We start from the raw sequence: 22771 nt of genomic DNA on the forward strand, positions 1-22771 counted from the left end.
GCGCAGCATGCATGTCAGGCGATGGTGGGGGGGAGGGGGGGGCAGGCAGCCAATCCTCCTGGATATTAATGGTAACCTCTTGAAGCCTTTTAACATGATATGGGGAAGGTGGTTGCACGTAGCAAGCATGTTTACAATAGTGCATCCTTAGGTGGTGCAACTGACTCTTCCTTGCCTGACCTGGTACAGCCTCGCTAGAGTGTAAACCTCGCCATTACAGTGGGTGTGCACAGGAAGGGTCGTGGATTTTTGATCGCATCAGCAGTAACCTTACCTAGGGGTCAGTATGAACTCAGAAAAAGATAATTATAAGCAGAAGGATCTAGCCCCTCTTCTATTAGAGGAAAATGATTGCTGTAAACTATTACAAACCCATCTCCCAACCTCCATTCTCAGCATCGTAAATCCAGCCAATGGAAATATATTCAAAACTCAACTAAGCTGTAGTAAATTGTTCTTTTCTATATATAAGTTTGTTTTTCTTAAATTAATATGTGTATTGCTGCACAGTTTACAAAGAATCAAGTGTTTACTCTTAATAAGTTATATTAAAAAATTGCGACAGTAGTTATACACTTAACACAAGTGCACTATATTTAAATTAAATTATGTGCAATTCAGGTGTAGAATAGCACATCATTGAAAAAACAAATCACTTTGGTATCTGGTTTTAAACAGTTTCTTTAATTTTTGATGTGTAGAAGACAGTCAGTAAAAATAATGATTTAACATACATATCTTAGTTCTTACAATGCAGTGCCAGCAGTGTGCATACCAACACTGCACAATTGCACTCTTACTGGAAGCCCACTGCCTTTAGTGAGGTTCTTGAAAACCCCACTGCAAATCTGCACCCAGAATGTTGCTGATGATTATGTCATTTTTTTTATTGAATTGTTCAGAAATTATTCAGTTTTTGTTAGATTTGCCATTTTAAAAATCAAGTTTGTCCACTGCTACTTGCCTTACCCAACCAGATATGGTAGCGATTATATAAGTCTTAAAGAAATATCTGTTTATATCTTTGACATTAAAATTATTTCCCTGTATTTTATTAATTGTTCCACCAACTTAAGAGAAATAAAAGTTGATTTAAAAAAGGAAAATCTCCAGAATATGTTAGGGATGTTTTTGGAACTGTAGATTGACTTTCAGTAAGGGTCATTAAAAGGGAAGTTCGGATGACTTGAATCTCTCCAAACTCTCATTCCGTCTCTCTGCAAAAGTAAGGAAAGATCAATCAGGTCTTGTGGTATTTCTGGCGAGTCTCACTGGTGTTTCAATGGCGTTTCGAAATGTGTAGATTTCTGTGCAGGAGTAGGTGTATAAACTGATTAGTCAGCACCTGAAACATTGGCCCAGAAATTCGGGTCGGGGGCTTCCCGCGGGTGCAAGCCTCCGACCTGCACTTACCTACACGCCAGCCGTTGTGCTGTGGGCCCACATGGGGTTCCGATCCTGGGCCTCCTCCAACTGCTGGCGCGCAGTGCTTGCGTATCCCAGGGGCACAGTTAGTTCGAAGCGTCCCCTGGGATCACGTGGGCCATGGAGAGCCAATGGTAGCAGGGAATCTGTATTCATAGATTTGATAGGAAGAGCTGTCAAATCTATGAATACAATTCAGCCCCAAAACATCACTAAAACTTCAAATAATTTTTTTTTAAATCACATTTTAAAAATAACTATAAATTACATAAAATAACTATTTTAAATAATTTAAATTTTTGAAAAAATTAATTACAGTTTCTAACGGGGCTAAAAATAAACTTACCTTTCTTTAAAGTATTTAAAAATAATAAACCTGTGGAAAAAATGTTTTAATTTAACATAATTCACCACTTACCTTAATAAAAGCAGGCCTTGCGACTGCTTTTTACAAGCGTAGCTCCTGGAGACTTACCCTCCCGGAGAAAGCTGCAAAAAAAACGGAAGTTCCAGGCGAACGCGCTGCCTCTCCGGCGTTCGACCTGTGAACCCCTTCCTTTAAGGGAACGGAAGTTCCGGTTTCCCGCGCATGCGCGGTGCATGCATGAAACCGGCACTTTCGTTGGGCCTACGCGTGAGTACCCAGCGCGTACTCACCCGTGGGGACCCGAATTTCTGGCCCAATTAGCTTTCTGTTCTCTCAAGAGATGCCCACTGACCTGCTGATGTTTCCACCATTTTGTGTTTCTTAGTTTTCTAACATTTGCAGTTTTTTGCTTTTTATTTCCAATACAGGTCATTGGAATGCACAAATAAACTGATGTTGCAGGTTGCAAATTGGGTAAAAGTTGTGCTGCTTTTCCACATCTTTATCGGTGGACCTTCTGCGGTGAGCATTTTCTTCCATGACATTAATTGAGAGGCATTTCCACAAGGAGACAGAGTAAGGGGGGGGAATGGCAAATCACCCGAGACTGGTGGAGGCAAGTTATAGAGTGGCTAGGAGGACAGTTGCTTATCCTTTTGGACACGGGATAATACTATGGTACACACAGAATGATACAAAATGGTACACATGGAAGGGTACACAGCACTATGGTACACATGGAAGGGTACACACCACTATGGTACACACACTGGGCAGGATTTTCATTGGACCGTGGAGGCGGGATTGGAGGTGTGTGGGGGGTTAAAATCTCAAAATCGGGAGGCATGAACCCATCCCGCCCCCAACCCACCTCCATGCCAGTTTCAAAGGAGGCAGGTACCCGACCCGCACTGGGACCCGCCTCCCCGAGGCAGGAAGGGGATTCGTGCCAAGTAACTGCCTGTTAACAGGTAGTTAACAGGCAGTTTTTAGCCTAATCCCTATTTTCATTCTTGAAGTGTGGGATTCCCGACGACTCCAAACCACACCAAGTTAGCGAGGCGGGCCGTCGGGCTGAATGGCTTGGAGGGGTCAAGATGTCCGGTGTTCAGGTGAGTGATGGGTGCATGAGTGCAGAGTAAGTGTGTTTGGTGTATTTAAAGTGTTTAAAGAAGTTTTACTTACCTTTACAGCATTCCTTCATTCAGGTCTTGGGAGTCCCTCATCTCACCGGCACAGAAAGCAGAATGGCCGTGATCTGTCAAAAATTGCAGCATTCAGCTTTCTGTTCCGGAGAGATCTCTAAATCATCCTGAGAGGAAGGAATTAACTTGGAGTACAGATTGTCAGTGTATGACAGCTTCAAACAGCTGTCAAACACTGATATTTCATCTGTTAAAAGGTCTTGACAGATGAAATATCAATCTGTGACGTCACCTGTTGCCGGGTGGCCCTTAATTGGCCTGCTGAGCCCGCTGGGCGGGCTCAACAAGGTCAATCAAGTCAAAATCGCGTGGGTTGGCTACAACTCGATGGAGGCGGGACTACAACCCCAAAAGTAGTAGTCCTGCCTCCTACCTGCCTCCTCAATGAAAATCCAGCCCACTATGTTTGAAGAGTTTCCAGAAATCAGCTTGCTTTTGAGGAGAACCAATAAACGACAAGAACAGGGCGTGTTACCTCCCTGTTGGTGTTGCACTATCACCAGCCGCAATTTTTACTCCTGAAGAGGCCCAAGCAAGGTAAGTTTTAAAAGATTTATAATGGTTTCCTTGTGGACCAGGCAGAGCTTATATTAATACCTGGGGCTGTATCTGGAGGTCCCTGGTGGTGGCCTCACGCCACCCGAAATCCCACTCCCACCCACTTACCTCCAAGTCATTCTCGCCATCTTTGGGTGGGACACTCAGCTCCAACATGACAATGAATCCCGGAGGTTAAAATGGCCTGGGACTCACATCAACGCGGCCACGAGAGCTTGCTGCCTGCTTTGCTCCATGTATGCACACCCCCGGTTAAAATCGCAGCTATGACGTCTACTTTTATTTTTTACTTACTTCAATTGTTGGGACTATCAATCTTCCATTGCAGTCAAATGATTCAATTTGTTTCATATCTTCCTTCAACAACATGAAATCGAAGACCTGATTTATGAGACATATATTTTCATAAGTTCCTAGTAGATAAATTTTGAGTTCAACATTACCTCAGTTAATATTGTATCTGCATTGATATACACAAAACGTTAAAGGAAATGTTTCACTTCTTTTAGTTATGTAGTGAACTCCTTACTATCAAGGTAAAGAGCAATAACAAAAATGTAAATAACTAATCAATTGATTTGCAGTGATAACCACACAGTGTCCAATTTGCAAAATAGACCTGCATCGTCCGGCACAGACTAGGTTGATCCTAGGTTCAATCCTGGGGCATGGGAACACCATGACCTCCAAGTCCTCCTCCAAGTCACACACCATTCTGACTTGGACGTATCTCTTTTCTTTTATCGTCGCTGGGTCAAAATCCTGCCGCTCCCTACCTTACAGTAGTGTGGAAGCACCTTCACCATATGGACAGCAGCGTTTCAAGAAGAAGGCCCACCACCACCTTCTCAAGCATAACTAGGGATGGACAATAAATGCCAGTCTTGCCAATGATTGCCACATCCCAAGAATGAATTTTCAATAATGATCTCTGGTCAATTTTCACCATTTCTAATTCTCAATTGCTGTCATTATAATTTTCGATTCCTGTCTCAGATGTCTAGTTATAATTCCTCAACATATATACAATAACCACTGTCTCAGTGTGAGTCACAATCTAAGTAATGGAGAGATACAGACAGTGGCCCCGATTTTCCCAGAGCCGTCGGGCGGGGTTTCAGGCGGGCGGGGGCTGAAAATCGCAGAAATGGGGGGTCGCGACCCCCCCCCCCGCCCGATTCCCCGCCCCGCCCCGCCCGACTTTCGCCCCGGTGTTTCAGCACGACCCGAATCAGTCCCGCCCACAGCCGGCGGGACTGGTCGGCGGGAGCCTAATGATCAATAATTGGCAGCTGTAATCCAATTTTAAGGGGCCCTTGCAATTTTCAGCCATTCCCCACATAAACCACGCCTGGTGGGAACACTGCTGATGAAACCTGGTGTGAACAATGTTGGCTTGCTTACTTTCAGCTGCAGATCAATCAGGAATGAAGAGATTTAATCCGAGAGCATTGGTAGGCTGCAGGACCTTGTTGCTCCAGGCTTGGGGCAACTTGTTGAAGGCTTAGGCACACTTCTCCAGTGTGGGCTCCTGGGAAGCCCTCTCACCACCCTCACTCAGCGCTTCCTCAACGAAGGCATCTGCCAGAAGCATGGGAGGCCTTTTGTTCCTTCCCTTCTTGGCATTAGAGGATCTCCAACAGCAGAGGAGGCTGGAGCAGGTGCAGCAACAGCAGCAGCACCAGCAACAGCAGCACCAGCAACAGCAGCACCAGCAGAAGTGACAGGCTGCGGCTCAGCCACCTGAGGCAGCACAGGCCAGAAGGGGCCAGCGCATGGAAGGCCGTCGGCGCAGGAGATACCCCCCAAACAGGGTCTACAGACACAGGGTGAGCTACCTCAACAAGACTGAGCAGCAGTGCCAAAGGCGGCTCTGACTTTCGCGAGAGGTAGTGACTGACATCTGCGCAATGCTGCAGCAAGACCTGGCGCCCAGAGCACCAGGTTGACACTCCTTACCAGTGGCCATCAAAGTCACCACCGCACTCAACTTTTTTGCCTCAGGCTCCTTCCAGGGATCAGCAGCAGACATCAGCGGCATCTCCCAGGCGGCCGCACACACTTGCATCACGCAGGTAACCGATGCCCTCTTTGCCCTCGCGCAAAATCACATCCATTTCACCAAGGATCGCGCAAGTGTGAGGGCGCGAGCGCTTGGATTAGCTCAGCTGGCAGACTTTCCAAGGGTGCAGGGCATCATTGACTGCACACATGTGACCCTTAGGGCACCCCACCGCAATCCAGGAGTTTTTGTCAACCGCAAGGGCTTCCACTCCCTTAACGTTCAGCTGGTGTGTGACCATAAGAAGGTGATTTTGCATGTTTGTGCCAGGTACCCTGGCAGCTGCCATGACTCCTTCATACTGCGCCAGTCTACTGTGCCTCCACTATTCAGTCCGCCAAATTAACATCAGGGATGGCTACTTGGAGACAAGGGATATCCCCTGCGGTCTTGGCTAATGACACCGTTGAGGCGACCAGCCAACGAAGCTGAGGAGCACGACAACTCCAGCCACATTTCCACCAGATGCATTATCGAGCAAGCGATCGGATTGCTAAAAATGCGCTTCAGATGCCTCGATAGATCAGGTGGAGCCCTACAGTACTCATCAACCAGGGTCTCCAAAATCATCGTGGTATGCTGTGTGCTTCACAACATGGCACAGCATCGTGGCGTGCCGATTCCGCAGGACCAAGAGGCTCCTCACAGAGCCACCTCGGATGAGGATGATGCTGAGGATGATGCTGAGGAGAAGGAGGAGGAGGACGGAGACAAGCATTCTGCAGAGGCCCGTCACCCAGCGGCACCAGTGCACGAGAACATTGCTGGGCGGAATGCAAGGAATGCACTCATCCTGGGCAGATTTGCGTAGCCTGGTACATCAGACACTGTAGCCTCACTGCTTCTTAGCTGACCATGGACAGTGGCCCATGCCTACGCATTTCTACCTATTTGACCAGCTTGCTGACATCTGCAAGTAATCCTAAGGCCTCAATGTGATATCCCCATTCGCCAAACGACAGACGCCATAACTGCAGCAGTTGCCATCAGATTTTTAATGTACAGGAAACTGATGGCATTAAAACTATATACAAGACTTTTCACCTAAGTGACTACCCTTGTGATTAGTGGTGCTTTATTTTTCTCTTACGCGTGCTCCTACGTAGTGGTACCGCTGTGGCTTCAGCAGATGTGGAGGCCCCTTGCTCACTTTCCTGCTGCTCCTGTCTCAACACCTTTGGTGGGCGTCCTCTGGGGGCCTGTGAGGGCTCTCCAGCAGTCTGTTGCTCCTGCGGCTGTGCAGGGGTTGAGACTCCTATCTCACTTGGGTGTGGACTCCGGCGGGACTCTGACCGAGGGCTCTGAAGTGGCACGGAAGTGTGAGCACGTGGAGAGGAGCCCTCACTTCCTTGAGGTGTGCCAACAACCTCCCTCTCATGGGTCAGCTCCCCCTCCGTGCCTGCAAGTGGCTGGAGAGCACCTTGCTGCACAACCGGGGGGCCATGGGGACCCGTCTCTGCACTGGACGTCCTGCTCAGAGGGACTTCCATGAAGGTCTGGTTTCGGTGCTCAATAGATGCCCATTACTCCTCAAGAAATGTCATTCTATTCTGAGCACTCACCATGTTTTCGATACCCTGGCGACTAAGCTCCTCCATGGCCGTAGCCCTCCTCTCCTCAGCCGCAGCCCTCCTCTCCTCGGCCGCAGCCCTCCTCTCCTCGGCCGCAGCCCTCCTCTCCTCGGCCGCAGCCCTCCTCTCCTCAGCCGCAGCCCTCCTCTCCTCGGCCGCAGCCCTCCTCTCCTCGGCCGCAGCCCTCCTCTCCTCGGCTGCAGCCCTCCTCTCCTCGGCGGTAGCCAGCCTTATCACGGAGGTAGCCATCCTTTCCGTGGTGATGCTTTCATGCACCAATGACTCCAATAAGGCTGTGCTCATGCTCGCCATGGACTCCTCCATTCGCTCCACATGCGCAGCGACCCTGGAAACAAAACCTGCCAGAGACTCCTGCATCTGTGCATGGAGATCCATCACCTCCTCTCTTGCGGATGGACCCAGAGGCATAGGGTCGACATGCAGCTGAGCTGAGCTGGCAGAGGCCTGCGCCCTCCGACGAGGACTCTCCACTGCTGTCCCTGTCTCCACAATCTGCTGATGCTCACTTATGAGCTGTGAAACACGAGGTGACAACACTACTCTATGTCCCGAAGGCCCCCCCGAGGTGTGAGTGTCTGCGCTGGTGCTGGGTGCGCTTACTTCTGCTGACGCTGCGCCCTCAGAGGCTGGAGCTTCCTCTGAGGAGTCTGGCTGCAAAGCCTCTTCCTCCTCGGCAGTGGCGACGGGGGCTCCGGATGGTCCTGTGGGGGAGTAAAGGAAAGAGTTAGAGATCTGATGCCTAGGCTACTTGCACATTGGATTTGGCAGATGCTCATAAGTCCAAATGATGTAGCTTCAGAATCATATCAGCGACTCATGCTATGTCAATGAGAGAAATGGGAAACTATTTTGTCACCAGCTTGCGGGCTTGCTCCTGTCTCTCCTGCCCAGCTTCCGCAGCCACGTCAGCCCCAGCAATCTCCATCACTGCTTCCTCCCAGGGGTCAGGTGGGCGATTGAGGGTGGTCCTCCTCCAGTCCTCGCTCTCTCTCTCCTATTGTGAGCTCTCTTTTCCTGCAATGAGGGAGGCAAGTGGAGTTTGAGTGAGAGTGCAGGAGTGAGTGTAGAGATTGCATAGCATAGATACTTAGAAGGAGACAAAGATGGTGTGAGGCTGCAAGACCAAGGGCCCTCCCTGTGTGTTGTCAGTTGTGTTCCAAGCATCAGAGTGAGAGGCAGTGTGAGGGCTACATGGTGGAATAGTTATGTGAATGTGAGCATAGAGAGAGAGGGAATGGGTAAGGGTGCATGGATGTGACTGTGAAGTGGGATGTGGAGGAAGTGATTGCTGAAGCTGAGTGCTGTTGGGGAAAGGCAATGGGGATCAGGTTGAGGGTGATGGAAACTTCATACTTACTTTTCCTGTACGGTGAAGGTCATGGAAGCGCTTCCTGCACTGCATCCAGGTCCGACGGGTGACTCCCTGAGAGTTGACCTCTGCAGCCACCTCCATCCATGCAGCCCTGGTCTCTTTGGGAGGCCTCTTCCTCCCTGAGCTAGGGAAGAGGACTTCCCTGTGGGCCCTAACCCCATCCACCAATGTCTGCAATGAGGTCTCGTCAAATTTGGCAGCAGCTCGGCCTCTGCCGCTGGCAGCAGCTGGTGCAGGCTCCTGTGCCATTCTGTCCGACTGGTTGGGAAGCCTGCAGAGGTTGAGAAGCTTGCTGGACACTTTAAAAGCACCACGAATGATGACATCATACTGTGGGGCTTTCTGACTGGAATTGGACACTTAGCAAGGGTGCCCACACGCTGGAAATTAATTGGCCAATTGAGGGAAAATTGCGTGCAGCTGGCTGACCCATTTAGATTCGGGTCGGAACCCGACATTCGGGGAACCCGACAATTCCCCGCACCTTCGGGAAAATCGGGGCCAGTGTTTATCATCTGACTCTTAACCTTGAGGTTAGATTGCAACTCTGAACACACTCCGGGCATGTGTTGTTTTATATAATGTTTACTGGTTTAAGGCTCAAAATGAGAACCTCTGCTTTGCAGTACTCTTTGGGGAGTCCCACTGCCCCAATACTGTGAGGTTCATGAAGCAAAATTTCGGTGTATTTCATTGGACTATACAAATTCTTTTTTTTAACTCAACTGTTCTTTCCCAGAAATATATCTACAGGGCTCCATGAGGGTGACCTAAGTAGATCTGGTAAGTTTGTAATTTTGTCAGTCTATTTACAGACTGGTTTGTTTGTTTCTTGTGGCTGCTACTGAATATTATTATGTTTTAGTAAACACTCACTGGAAGCGGAATAATTGAGTCACTGCACACTTCCGTTTATCTCCACCCTTGACCCTAATCACAGCACTGCAATGACCCTAATCAAAGTCATAAATGACATCCTTTGTAACGAAGACCATGGTGCATTATCCCTCCTCATCCTTGCATCCTTTGACATGGTTGACCAAACCATCCTCCTTTACGCCTCTCCTCAGTTGTCCAGCCTAATGGGACTGCCCTTGCTTGGTTCAACTCTTACCTATTTGATTGTAATCAGAGCATGTATAACAATGGCTTCCTTTCCCACCCCTGCACCCACACATCGTTACCTCTGGAGTCCCCAAGGATCTATCCTTGGCCTCTTTCCCTTCATCATCTACATGCTGCCCCTTGGTGACATCATCTTCAGACATGGGCTCAGCTTCCACTGTATGCTGACGACACCCAAGTCTACCTCTCCACCCACCTATCTCGACCCCTCCACTGCCTCTGTGTTGTGAGACTACGGGCTCGATTTTGCCAAGCACGAGGAGGCGGGTTTGGAGGTGTGCGAGGTGGTAAGATTGCAAAAAATGGCGGGCGGGCCCGATCCCGCCTCCGAGCAATTTTCCCAAATGCATGTTTTCTGACCCCCTTTCCATCCCGCCTCCAAGAGTCGGGATAGGCCCTTAAGGCCCTTAACAACCACTTAATTGCCTCTATAATCCCATTTTGAGAGGCCTTTCTGATTTTTAGACATTCCCCCCATCCTACATGCCTCCTCTGGAACACGACCGGTAATCCTGGTGGCCTCGCAAGTGGATTGCTTACTAACAGCTGCAGCTCCACCATTACAAAGGAGTTTTCATCAATGATCATTTGCAGGTGGCAGAACTTTGTTGTCTCAGGTCTGGGGGAACTTTTAGCAGGCATACTCATTGTTGTGGAAGTTTGGAGCCTGACACCCATCTCCAGTGTGACCTCCTGGGAAACCCCTCTCCCCACCTTGACTGAGTGCTTCCTCAACTGAGGCATATACCAGAAGCATGGCGACCATTTCATTCCTTTGCTCCTGGACACCAGATTCGGATGAAGACCAGCCACGGCAACAGCAGAACCATGAGCAACAGCAGCACCAACAGCAGGAGCATCAACAGGAGCGCCAAGCTGCTAGTCACCCACCTGAAGATGCACAGGCCAGGAGGCGCCAGCGCGCGACAACATTGCTGGTCGGGATGCAAGGGACGCACTCATCCTGGCCAGATTTGCTTAGCCCGCACAATCAAACACTTTAGTCTCGCTCCTTCTTACCTGAGCATCGACAATGGACAAAAACCTACGGAATCATATCACTCCGACCAGCATTCTGACAATTGCAAGGCGCCCTAAGCCCTCAATGTGAAAGTCCCATTTGTGAAATGACACAGGCCACAACTTCAATAGTTAGCCATCAAAATACTTTACAATACACTCACTATGATGGTTGGTCCAAAAACAAAGCAACACAGCACCCAAGTGATTACCCTTGTGGCTACTTGTGCTTTATCTTCCTCTTACACGTAGATGTGGAGGCCCCTTTGCTGCTCCTGTCTCGACGCCTTTGGCGGGCGTCCTCTGGGGTGGCGAACCTGTGCGGGCTCGCCAACAGTCTGCTGCTCCTGCAGCTGTGCAGGGGTTGAGACGCCCATCTCAGTTGAGTGGGGACTCTGGTGGAGCTCTGACTGAGGGCTTTGCTGTGGCATGGTCGTGTGAGCCCCCACATCCTTGTTGTCTGCCACCAACATCCCTCTCATGGGTCAGCCCCACTTCAGAGCTAGCAAGTGGCTTGACAGCACCTTGCTGCACTTCAGGTGGGCCATGAGGACCCATTTCTGCACTGGAAGTCCTACTCCAGAGGACTTCCATGAAGGTCTGGTTTGTTTGCTCAATAGCTGGCCATCACTCCTTAAGAAATATCATTCTATTCTGAACAATGACCATGTTTTCAGTACCCTGGCGACTAAGCTCCTCCATGGCCATAGCCATCCTCTCCTCTATGGTAGCCAGCCTTACCATGGAGGTAGCCATCCTTTCCATGGAGGTTGCCATCCTTTCCGTGGTGATGCGTTCATGCGCCAATGCCTCCACAAAGGCTCTGCTCATGTTCGCGATGGACTCCTCCATTCGCTCCACACTCGCAACGAGCCTGGAGACAAAACCTGCCAGAGACTCCTGCACCTGTTCCTGGAGTTCCAGCACCGCTCTCCTTCTGGATGGACCCGGAGGCACAGGGTCGACATGCAGCGGAGCCGAGCTGGCAGAGTCCTGCACCCTCCGACGAGGACTCTCCACTGCTGTCCCTGTCTCCACCATCTGCTGATGCTCACTTGTGAGCTGTGATACACCAGGTGACAACACTACTCTATCTCGCAAGGGTCCCACCGAAGTGTGCGTGTCTGCGCTGGTGCTGGGTGCACTGAATTCTGCTGATACTGTGCCCTCAGAGGTTGCAGCTTCCTCTGAGGAGTCTGGAGGCTCAGGCTGTTCCTCCTGGATAGTGGGGACGGGGGCTTTCGATGGTCCTGTGTGGGAGTAAAGGAAAGAGTTAGAGATGTGAGGTCAAGGTTGCATGCGCATTGAGTTGTGCAGATGATCATAAGTCAATCTGTTAGAGCATCAGAATCATTATCAGTGACTCATGCAATGTCAATGAGAGAGATGCCAAACTATTCTGTCACCAGCTTGCAGTGATGTGCCCATCTGTCCATCCCCCACTTGGGAATCGTCCTCAATCCTGGCGATTTCCAGGGCCGCCTCCTCCCAGGTGGTGAGCTGAGCTACTGAAGGTGGCCCTCCTCTTGTCATGGCTCTTTCCCTCTTATTGTGGGCTCTCTTTTCCTGCAATGAGGGACACAAGTGGAGATTGAGTGAGAATGAAGGAGAGAGTGTAGAGAATCCATAGCATAGATCCGTAGAAGGATACAAAGGACCCTCCCTGTGTGTTGTAAGTTGTTGTTGTCATTGCATCACAGTGATAGGGCATGTGAGGGCTGCATGGTCGAATAGTTAAGTGAATGTGACCATAGAGAGAGAGGGAATGAGATGTAAATGTCAAGTGGAATGTGGAGGAAGAGGTTGGCAAAGCAGAGTGCTAGTGAGGAGAGGTGATGGGGATCAGATTGAGGGTGATGAGAAAGTCATATTCACTTTTCCGGTGCGGAGAAGGTCATGAAACCTCTTCCTGCATTGCAGCCAGGTTCTGCGGCTCATTGAAATGGAGTTCACCTCCTCGGCCACTTGCAGCCACACAGCGTTTGTCTGCTGGGGTGGCTTTTTTCTCCGAGGAAGGGAACAGCACCTCCTTATTACATCTGGCTCCGTGCACCAGAGCTTGGAGGGAGGGCTCATCAAACAAAGGTGCACACTTTTGCTTGATCGTGGACATTGTCAGGAAATCAACTCCTTCATACAATTTGCAAAGCGTTTGCAGTCTCCAGAAGAAGCAAGGCTGCTTGCAGGCCTTAAATTCAGCAGCATTGATGATGTCATCGGAGGCGACTTTCTGTATGAAAAGACTCATTGGGCCAGGGGTTCCCACACATGAAATCAATTGCCCAATTAGGGGAAAATCCCACTTTTTCAACACTTCACTTAGGAGTTGGGGTCCTGACACGATTTCCACCTGACACGCCCCAGCCCGCCCACACTGGCAAAATCCAGCCCTACTTGTCTGACATCCAATCTGGTATGAGCTGTAATTTCCTCTCGCTACACCTTGGAAAGGCTGAAGCCACCATCTTTGCTACAAACTCCGTACCTTTGCCATCAATTCCACCCCCTTCCCCAGCTACTGTCTCGGGCTAACTAAACTTCAGTTCATCCAAAACTCCGCTGCCCATATATCCAAGTTCCGCTCACCAATCACTCCACTCCATGCTGACCTACACTGGCTGTCAGTCCCCCAAAAGCCTCAAATTTAAAATTCTCATCTGCATATTTAAATCCTTTCATGGCCTCACCCCTCCCCATCTCTTTAACCTCCTCCAGCCCTATCTCCCCTCCCATCTCCCCACCAATGGCTGCTGTGTCTTCAGCTGCCCAAGCATCATGCTCTGGAATTCTTTCCCTAAACCATTCTACCTCTACAGCTCCTTCAAAACCCACCTCTTTGACCAAGCTTTTGGTCACAACTCCTAATATCTCCTTGTTTTTCTTGGCATCTATTTTTTTTAATTATACCTCTGTGAAGCACCTTGAGAAGTTATTCTACATTTCTACATTAAGGAGCTACATAAATGCAAGTTCTTCTTCTTGTTATGCCATGCATACACTTTTAAAATCTTTGTTGAATTGTATTGGTCTTGTATTATTAATTCTGAAGCATGACAAATATTGTTAATTGCACACTCAGATGCCTAAAACTAGTTGAAGTTTGCAAAATATTATACCATTGACAAGACAAAAGTGTTACCTCAATATTTTCCTTAATCCTGGAGGGTGTAGCACTCTTTGGTATACATGCTATTCCTCTTTGCACTTGCCACCTAGACGTGAAAAAAAAGTGATTATATTTTCAATGTGATCATTTTTGTGTGGCAGAAGATTTTAAATTATTAATTTGAACACTTCTAGTGTCCATCAGTGTATATAATAAATATAAAATTAAACTTAGTTAGTCCCCATTGGGACCAAGGTTTGAACCAGTTTAGGAAAATAAACTCAATTGTCCTTTCAAGCTGCCAAAGCTCACGAGTGAACTGACGTCTCAGTTTAGTGAGTGGTGGCGACTGATGTGTCTAGGGAATGACTGAGTGATATTAAACAACGTACTTATAAAGAAAGTAGTATTAATCTGTGAAGAGGTGGCGGCACTTCTGAGGTTAAGTTTGAAGGGCATTGATTATGCATTGATGCTTAGTTGTAAAATGATTGGGGCTTAATTTGACATTTGGGCAATGGACCGGCAGAGCACACCGATGGTCTCCTGTACCCGTGGTGAAGAGCTGGTCACCATTTTGAGGCCCCAGCCTCATTTACATTGGGGTGCCAAACAGGTGTTCCAATGCAGCTCACTGGATTGAGGCTGGACAATATCGGGTTGCCCCGGCTGACAGCTAGGTAAGTTCGTTTGTGGGGGGGGCGCAATCCCGGGGGAGAATCCTGGGACACGCTCTGAATAGTACTGACCAAAAATGGCAAACTAAATCCTAGGACCCCGATTTACATATTAAAACGGGCCTACCACCTGAAATAGGCAGGCGCTTTGGGTGCCCAGTGGTAGGCACCTTTCAATATGGCGCCCGTGTTAACAAGCCAGTAAGGACACCAAACCCATTTTATGGCCCATTAATGCCAGGCGTAGCAAGTGAAAATTGGGCCCATTCTGTACTACATTATGACTTCATATCAGAGTCCCCTCAGAATTTTTTTCTTTAAGATTTAATAGTGTAGAATTTACTTGTTTTAAAAATATTAATGTTTGCCCTGCACTTACTCACTGGATTTTACGTTCGCAAGGTGGAAACAGTACAATTCAAACAATCTGGCTGTGTTTTTACATGATAACTAAAAGCCATTGAAAGTTATGTTATTCTCAATTACCCCCAGTTCAACTTTTGATCCATCCAAATAAAAGTCAAACTGAACAAATTATGCAAAATAATCATGTGGAGACAATGTATGAAAATACATCGTTTGGAAGAATAAGGATATTTGACTTTTTATTTGTTTTAATTCATTCAAATGTTCTCTGCAGACACTCCTAGGATTGTATACAGTAGTATTAAACTATGAAGATGGAGGGAATAATGATGGGAGGAAGATGATTAGCTTATATCTATATATGTCTATATCTATTTTGGTAACCTCCAATCATGTTTCCAAAACAAATATTTATCTGGCTACTTTTTGATGGACTTAATAGCATCAGTTGGTTCAGCTGAAATTTTTTCTATATATCCACTACTCTGAGGGAAAAATTCTTCTTCTGATTTCTACTCTTGTTCAAGAATTGTCAATTTTAAACCTGTATCCCCTAGTTTGGCAGTCGTTGTCTAAAGCAAATTAGTTATTTACACATACATTACCTATGTCACTCGTAATTTTAATGGAGTGTCTATTGACACTAGGGGAATTACCCAATCATATCCATTTTGCCCGGGAATGGTGGTGTCACTATATGCAACCCTTATTATTGTTGCTTGGGCACAGAACACAGATATAACAAATGATACATAGATACATAGATACATAGAAGATAGGAGCAGGAGTAGGCCATTCGGCCCTTCGTGCCTGCTCCGCCATTTAATGAGATCATGGCTGATCCTTTAATTCAGTATCCCGTCCCCGCCTTCTCTCCGTAACCCTTAACCCCTTTTGCCCGTAGAAATATATCTAATTCCCTCTTAAATATATTTAATGAGCTGGCGTACACTGCCCTCTGTGGCAATGAGTTCCACAGGTTCACCACTCTCTGAGTGAAGAAATTCCCCCTCATCTCTGTCCTAAATGGTTTAGCCCTTATCCTTAAATTATGTCCTCTAGTTCTGTTCTCACCCGCCAAGGGAAACATTCCTTCTGCATCCAGTCTGTCTAGACCTGTCAGAATTTTATACACTTCTATGAGGTCCCCTCTCAATCTTCTAAACTCCAGTGTGTACATCCCTAAACTACATAGTCTCTCCTCATAGGTCATTCCCGCCATTCCTGGTATCAGCCTGGTGAATCGCCGCTGCACCCCCTCCATGGCAAGAACATCCTTCCTCAGATGAGGCGACCAAAACTGTACACAGTACTCGAGGTGTGGTCTCACCAGTGCCCTGTACAGCTGCAGCAAGGTATCCCTGTTCCTGTATTCTAACCCTTTTGCTATGAAGGCCAGCATACCGTTTGCCTTCTTGACCGCCTGTTGCACCTGCATGCTCGCCTTCAGTGACTGGTGTACAAGAACACCCAGGTCTCTCTGTACTTCCCCCTCTCCCAATCTATTGCCATTTAAATAATAATTTGCCCTCCCGTTCCTGCACCCAAGGTGGATAACTTCGCACTTGTCCACATTATAGTGCATCTGCCATTTATCCGCCCAATCGCCCAGTCTGTCCAAATCGCTCTGGAGCTTCCTGGTCTCTTCCTCTGAGCCCACCCCACCTCCTAGTTTAGTGTCGTCTGCAAATTTGGAAATGCTGCATCCGACTCCCTGATCCAGGTCATTAATGTAAATTAATGTAAATTGTGAACAGCTGGGGGCCCAGCTGTTATAGGATAATACATCTATATTTTTAATGAATAATGGAAACAGCAACTTTTGTTCATAATATTGTTCTTTTTTTAAAATACAAAAATACAATACAAAAATACAAAAATCCCTACTATGGCTGAGGCGGAGTCGGCTTCACTTCCCTTTAAAAATGAACAACTCCAACAGATTGATGTGAAAAGCCAACTGCTTCTCAATCTAGTGGAGTCAGATAAGTTCCCTAACTGACTTGTGTATAGTGGCATTCAAAGACTACATAAGAACATAAGACTTAGGAGCAGGAGTAGGTCATTTGGCCCCTCGAGCCTGCTCCGCCATTCAATAAGATCATGGCTGATCTGATCTTGGCCTCAACTCCACTTCCCTGCCCGCTCCCCATAACCCTTGACTCCCTTACCATTCAAAAATCTGTCTTTCTCCACCTTAAATATATTCAATGACCCAGCCACCACAGCTCTCTGGGGAAGAGAATTCCAAAGATTCTCGACCCTCTGAGAGAAGAAATTCCCCCTCATTTCTGTTTTAAATGGGTGCCCCCTTATTCTGAAATTATGCCCCCTAGTTCTAGACTTCCCCATGAGGGGAAACATCCTCTCTGCATCTACCCTGTCAAGCCCCTTTAGAATCTTATATGTTTCAATAAGATTCCCTCTCATTCTTCTAAACTCCAATGAGTATAGGCCAAACCTGCTTAACCTTTCTTCATAAGACAACCCTTTCATCTCCATCTCACTTTAGAATATGTTTTGCTGTGCAGTCTTGGTGCTTGAATAGCCTTGACAGACACACTGCCCAGATGTTGGATTCAGCATCAGTTTGATATTAACCCAGTTCAAGTAAATGGCTAACACCGGCATTAAAATAATGATAATTGGAAAATCAAGGCTTGACTCAAGTCTACAAATGTCTTTTCTTGCGCAACTGTATATCTGTTACTAAGTAAACAGCGGCTGTCAAAAGTCCTAGGTGTCTGAGAAATGCCCCGACCTGAAGACGTCTGCCTGTAACAAATTTCAGAACCAGAGCCAGAATTTGGAGCATGCTGATCTCTAAGAGAGATTCAGCCCATTCGCTGCATGTTACTTACTAAATTATTAATTACTTATTAAATCCTGAGCTGGACTTGATGAAAATTCACCAAAACTCCTGGACAGCGGAAGTATTAGTTATATCTGAAAAACTGAACTTACTGGAAAATGTCATCATAATTCAGCACGCTGCTTTGTGTACTGCTTAATAAGAGTTATGGATGAAAAGGGGCAAATCATTTTAGGTATAGAAATGAAAATAATTTCTGGATTTTTTGCATCTTGATAAACACAACCCAGGGCAAAAGCAAGAAAGTGATTCCCAGAGTCCACAGTATGCTCAGGTTTGAAAAAAAACCACCCTTAAATTCTTAATTATTTCATTCCTTTTTTTTGGGTTGGGAGGGTTCCTCACACCATGCATCATTCCCACACCTTTGTCATTGCTGGTTTAAAATCTGCTACTAGCAGGTATGTGGGGGGGGGGCGGGGGGATATCCTGGAGAGACTTGTCTTCTGATTGCCCTGATTTCTTTATTCCAAGATTGTAGGGGTTCGCAAAATTCCCCTATTTTTCCCTGAAGATTGAAAATACTGTTCCACATCGTGGATGAAGAATTATATGTTTTGAATTGCCTCTGGGTAGGACAGTTTAAAAAAAAATACCCAGAATCGTGAAAAGCTGCGTTGGACAGAGCAGCACTTGGGCAACATCAGGATCTAAGACATTACATTTTTATTAAAATGTTACCTCTGAGTTTCAAACTGTATATTTCAAAGAGGTTTTAAAATGGCCATCAGTAAAAGCATGGCAGAGAAAGCATTGGCCAAGATACTGGGGCTTAAAAACCAGCCCGTGAGCTCTGTGTGTATAAAGTGGGAGGAACAATACAGTGGCAGTCAAAGACCTGCCAATCAAAGGGAGGTTCCCTTCAGAAGCACTTGAAGTAGCTTATTGACATAAGGGATTACAACTACTTGAGACTAACCGCAAGGACAATCGATTGAAACTGCTTCTGTTTACACAGCAATTCAGCCATTCAAAGCACTCACAGACAATGAGATACTGAAACCATGGAATGGACTTTTGAAAGGGAACAGTTTAAGCATTGAATGGGTTTGAATCACCCATCATTCTGGACAACAGGGCAGTTGCATTCCCTTTTATTTTAGCCCAGGTGAGCTCCGGATGTGGGCGGGAACATTTCAGCCCCACAATGCAGACACATTAACCCATTCCAACCACTTTGAATCAGCCAATCACAGCGTTTCTCTTGTATATTGGAACTTTGGGTGCGAATTTTGCAGACAGACTTTTTCAGGTATAAAGATAGCTCCTGAGAAGCTATCTCGCTCTTACTTCACTGAACCCCAGGTGAGCAGGTTTCTGACTCCTCAGCAAGGCAACCTAGTAAGGAGTTAGGGGTGGTAATTAAGGGGGTATTGCTAAGATTGTTAAATCAACATTGTAGCCACTTGCCCCTCGTTTTTGTCGTCTGCCTTCCTCCATTTAAGCAATTTTACTGTAATTACTGTGTTCATGTGGTATAGTTTCTTTTAGTTAATAAAGCTTGATTTTTCTCTCATCCAGACCATTTGTCCATTTTAATATCATTAATAATAAGTCTCCTAGTCAGAACTGGAAGGTGGGGTAGCAATTCGAAACCGCTGATTAGAAATTGGTTTACAGTGTAGCAGCAAAAGGCTGCCTGACCAGGTGAATTACTGTAAACCAGGTAAAAGATTGGAATTGGTCAGAGTGCAGGCAAAGGCTGCCTGACCAGGTAAATTACCTTAAACCAGTTAAAAGATGCCCCCTACAAAATGGCGACCGCGGCAGGACTGGAGGCCGTTCTTGATATGATAAGTGGTCTGGATCTGGAGAAAGCATCAGTTATTGCTTTTCTTGTTTTTAGCCTGTGGGCAGTCCTGCGGAAGGTAGTGGCAGTGTGTAAGCTGGCCTATTATAGTATAGGTGGCAAGGTTAAAGAGGCCGAGAATCGGGAGTCCCAGCTTGTAAAATGCCAAGCAGAGATAGAGCGCCTTGTGCCAGAGGTCACTGAGGCCAGAGATAGCGAGATGAGACTGCGGGAAGAGAATGTCCGTCTCATTTCAGAGGTTACAGAGCAGGAGGAAAGGGTTAGGGAAGTAAAGACAGCTTATAAGCTGGCCTGCGCCCAAAGGTTTAGTGAAGCAGATCATGGCCCCTGTAGGGCAGAGATAGAAAGCCTTAACGTGGCTTTAAAGGGAGCAAGGGGAATGATTTGCCTGATCAGCCCGAAGGCAGGTCAGCCGGATTTTACTGGCAGCCCAAGTAGAACCATCCCACAGGCAGCACCCAGAACGGTGCTGGATCGGGAGTTAGATAAACCTGGGGCTCCATATCAGAAAGAGTGGCGCCAGGAGGGGAGCCATCCCTCCCAGAACAAGGTCACTTGTTACAAGTGCGGGGAGGAGGACCACTGGCACAGGGATTGTAAAAAGCCTGAGAGAGATGATACAGCCAGGAACCCCACAGCCCCAACTCGGAAGGCAGAGACAGACACAATCGAGTCTGTCCTGGAGACGTTAAAATCTCTCATGAGGGTCAAGCAGGGAAAGGGGGCAGCCATCAGTGGTGCTGCAGCCCCCTCGCCCACCTCTGCCTCCCCACAATGACTGGAAAGAAAGGGGTTTAAAATCAACCCCAACCAGGCAGCTGGGAGTGAGCCTGAGAATAGGAATCCTCAGCCCACAGTAGGTTCAAGTTCACAGGCAAGTGCTGTGGCTTGTGTGGGGGGAGGAGTCATTCCTGGGCAGAGTAAGCTGTTTAAGCCAGGGAACAGGGAAGGAGAGGTCTGGGACCCCTGTAGAGCAGGTCCAGTAGCAGAAATCCAGGACAAGGGAGGCACAAAGGGGATAGTTTTGGCCCCAGACCAAAGGCAGGTCCAAAATTCCCCATTTAAAGCCACCCAGGTAAGGGAACATGAGTTTGCTGTCCATGCAAGTTCAAGTTCACCGCCTGTAAAGACAGGAACTGTGGCTTGTTTCCAGGGAAAAGTTATCCAGCCCACAAATTGGGACACTTCCCCGCCCCAGTGGGACCCGAGTTTTGCCCAAAGTTTAAATTTGAAAAAGTTAGGTGGCTCAGAAACAGAGAAACAGCAGCCTGGGATTAGAAATCAGCAGGCGGCTGCCCATCCATTCACAGAAGCTGCTCGCGTAAGCGCGGTTCCCCAGCCCATTCCCCAAGCGGCTCCTTTTCAGTTTTCCCGCGCAGTCGCGCGCCTGAGGGGAGAGTTTTGCCAAAAGGAGGGCCACGCAGGTGCAGCCGCGCGGCTGAGGGAAGAGGTTCCCCAACACCGGGTTCACGCAGGCGCAGTCGCGGACCCAGAACCCCCAGCGGCTCTTGCTCACGGTGAGGCCGAGCGCGCAGGCGCAGTCGGCCGTTTAAAGATCCCCGCTTCCCAAACTGCACGTGCAGACGCAGCGGCCTGCTTAGAAGACTCCGCGGTTCTTCCTTCCCCTTTCAAAGAGATTGTTCGCGCAGGCGCAGTTGCCTGCGGGACCCCAGCGACTCTTTCTAATTTTCCCGCGCAGGCGCAATCACCTGTTTGAAGCCAGAGGCTTCACAGCCTCTGCCGGGGAACTCAGGAAAGGAGGTTTGCGCAGTTGCCAGCGGGACCACAGCGGCTCTTCCTCAGCTTTTTCACACAGGCGCACCTGCTTGTTTAAAGACAGAGATTTCACAGCCTCTGCCGCGGGACTCCGGGGAGGAGATCCGCGCAGGCGCAGTGGCCTGTTTAAAGGGACCAACTTCCCAGCCCGCTTCCAGAGTGGTCCCCCCCATGATGTGAGACCCTTGGGAGGCAGGGATAGCAATCCCTCTTGCAGGAGACATGGGGAGGGAACTGACACCAGGTTTTGGATCGGGAAAGGGAGATTTGTACCAGCAGGCTGCCCGGTATCTTATACAGTGCAGGCTGTTGGCACCAGGGGGAGAAGGCTCCCAGCCAGCTAGGGCTGCAACCCTGGCTCAGGGTCCGCCAGCCAGTTTCTCCCACAGAGACGTCCCTCAGAAGGTCTCAGCGTGTCCGCAAGCCCGAGACAAGATGGTCACCCACTTTACAGTGGAGTAAGGCAGACTCCCGAACCAGGGAGAAGCCAAAGAACAGAGGGCCCCAACCAGCGGCCATAAGCTGTGAGGGACCAGAGACAGGAGGCAGTCCAGCTTCGCTGCAGCCAGCAGCAATCTGCGACTGTGCCAGAGATTAGCCTGGCCGTCCGGAGACGGGCGGCATTTGTATTATAGCTTTGGTGTGAATATCACGTGCTTTTAAGGTGTATTTTAGTTTGATATATCTAGTTTTGTAAGTTTAAGTTTAAAGTTTAAGTTTATAAGTGTGCCAAATGTTTGTATTTTGGTCCGAGGTCGAGGGACCCGACCATGTCTCCACCTAAGGCAGCAGGTCAGTGAGACCTGGCTGCATGTCCTTTTAAGTTTTGCAGGAGATTGGACCAAGAAGCAGCCCTGTTCGCCCAGCCCGAGCTGGGCATCGAATGAAGATATGGATACAGGATGTTGGGGATCACCTCGCCACTGGACGAATCCAGAGGGAAAGCCCGCAGCGACCTTCGGGAGAAACCGGACAGGGTCCGGAGGAACTTGCCTACTCCTCCTACGCGGAAGAGATGGCCCCAGCTGGGTGGGGCATGGCCCCCAACCCAGCACTATCCTGACCGAGGTTCACTTGCGGGAGACCTCGCTGTTGAGGAGTCATGGTGGGGAAGCGCGGGCGCCTTGTCAGATAGGGACGCGTTCCCCAGGAGTGGGAGGTGATGGCCCGGGAAAGATTGTAAAAGGGAGGGGGAGATCCAAGAGTCACGTGGGTGCGTTTGGGGGAGGGAGGAACTCACCCGGGGGCCCACGGGTAAAGTTAGTGTAAGTGTGGCTGGGGAGGATGAATGGGTGGCTGCATCTGGGATCCAAGTTTGAGTGTGGGGCCAGCGAGAGCCGCCACACAGGCACCCATCATTTTCTGCAGCCAGTCAAGGGTAGATGGGAGGGGGAGGGACTGGGAGTCGCGATCCCATACTCTCCGGTCTCGGTCTGTG

The 22771-nt window shown here is 48.3% G+C and overlaps 1 protein-coding gene across 2 annotated transcripts in view; it reads right to left on the reverse strand.

Moving 5' to 3' along the window:
• Positions 1 to 663: 663 nt before the first annotated feature.
• akr1a1a (aldo-keto reductase family 1, member A1a (aldehyde reductase)) overlaps positions 664 to 22771 on the reverse strand; it is a 58100-nt gene continuing 35992 nt past the window's right edge. For both annotated transcript variants that reach the window (XM_085973093.1, XM_085973101.1), the window contains exons 7-9: positions 13866 to 13938; positions 3850 to 3936; positions 664 to 1217 (exon numbers count right to left, since the gene is read on the reverse strand). In XM_085973093.1, coding sequence (XP_085829219.1) covers positions 1152 to 1217; positions 3850 to 3936; positions 13866 to 13938 — 226 coding nt within the window. In that variant the 3' untranslated portion in view covers positions 664 to 1151. The remainder of the gene's footprint in view (positions 1218 to 3849; positions 3937 to 13865; positions 13939 to 22771) is intronic.

This window comes from Somniosus microcephalus, chromosome 2 (genome assembly GCF_052327205.1).
Source record: "Somniosus microcephalus isolate GS21.2 chromosome 2, FLI_Smic_1.0, whole genome shotgun sequence".
In the NCBI taxonomy this organism is placed as follows: Eukaryota; Metazoa; Chordata; class Chondrichthyes; order Squaliformes; family Somniosidae; genus Somniosus; species Somniosus microcephalus.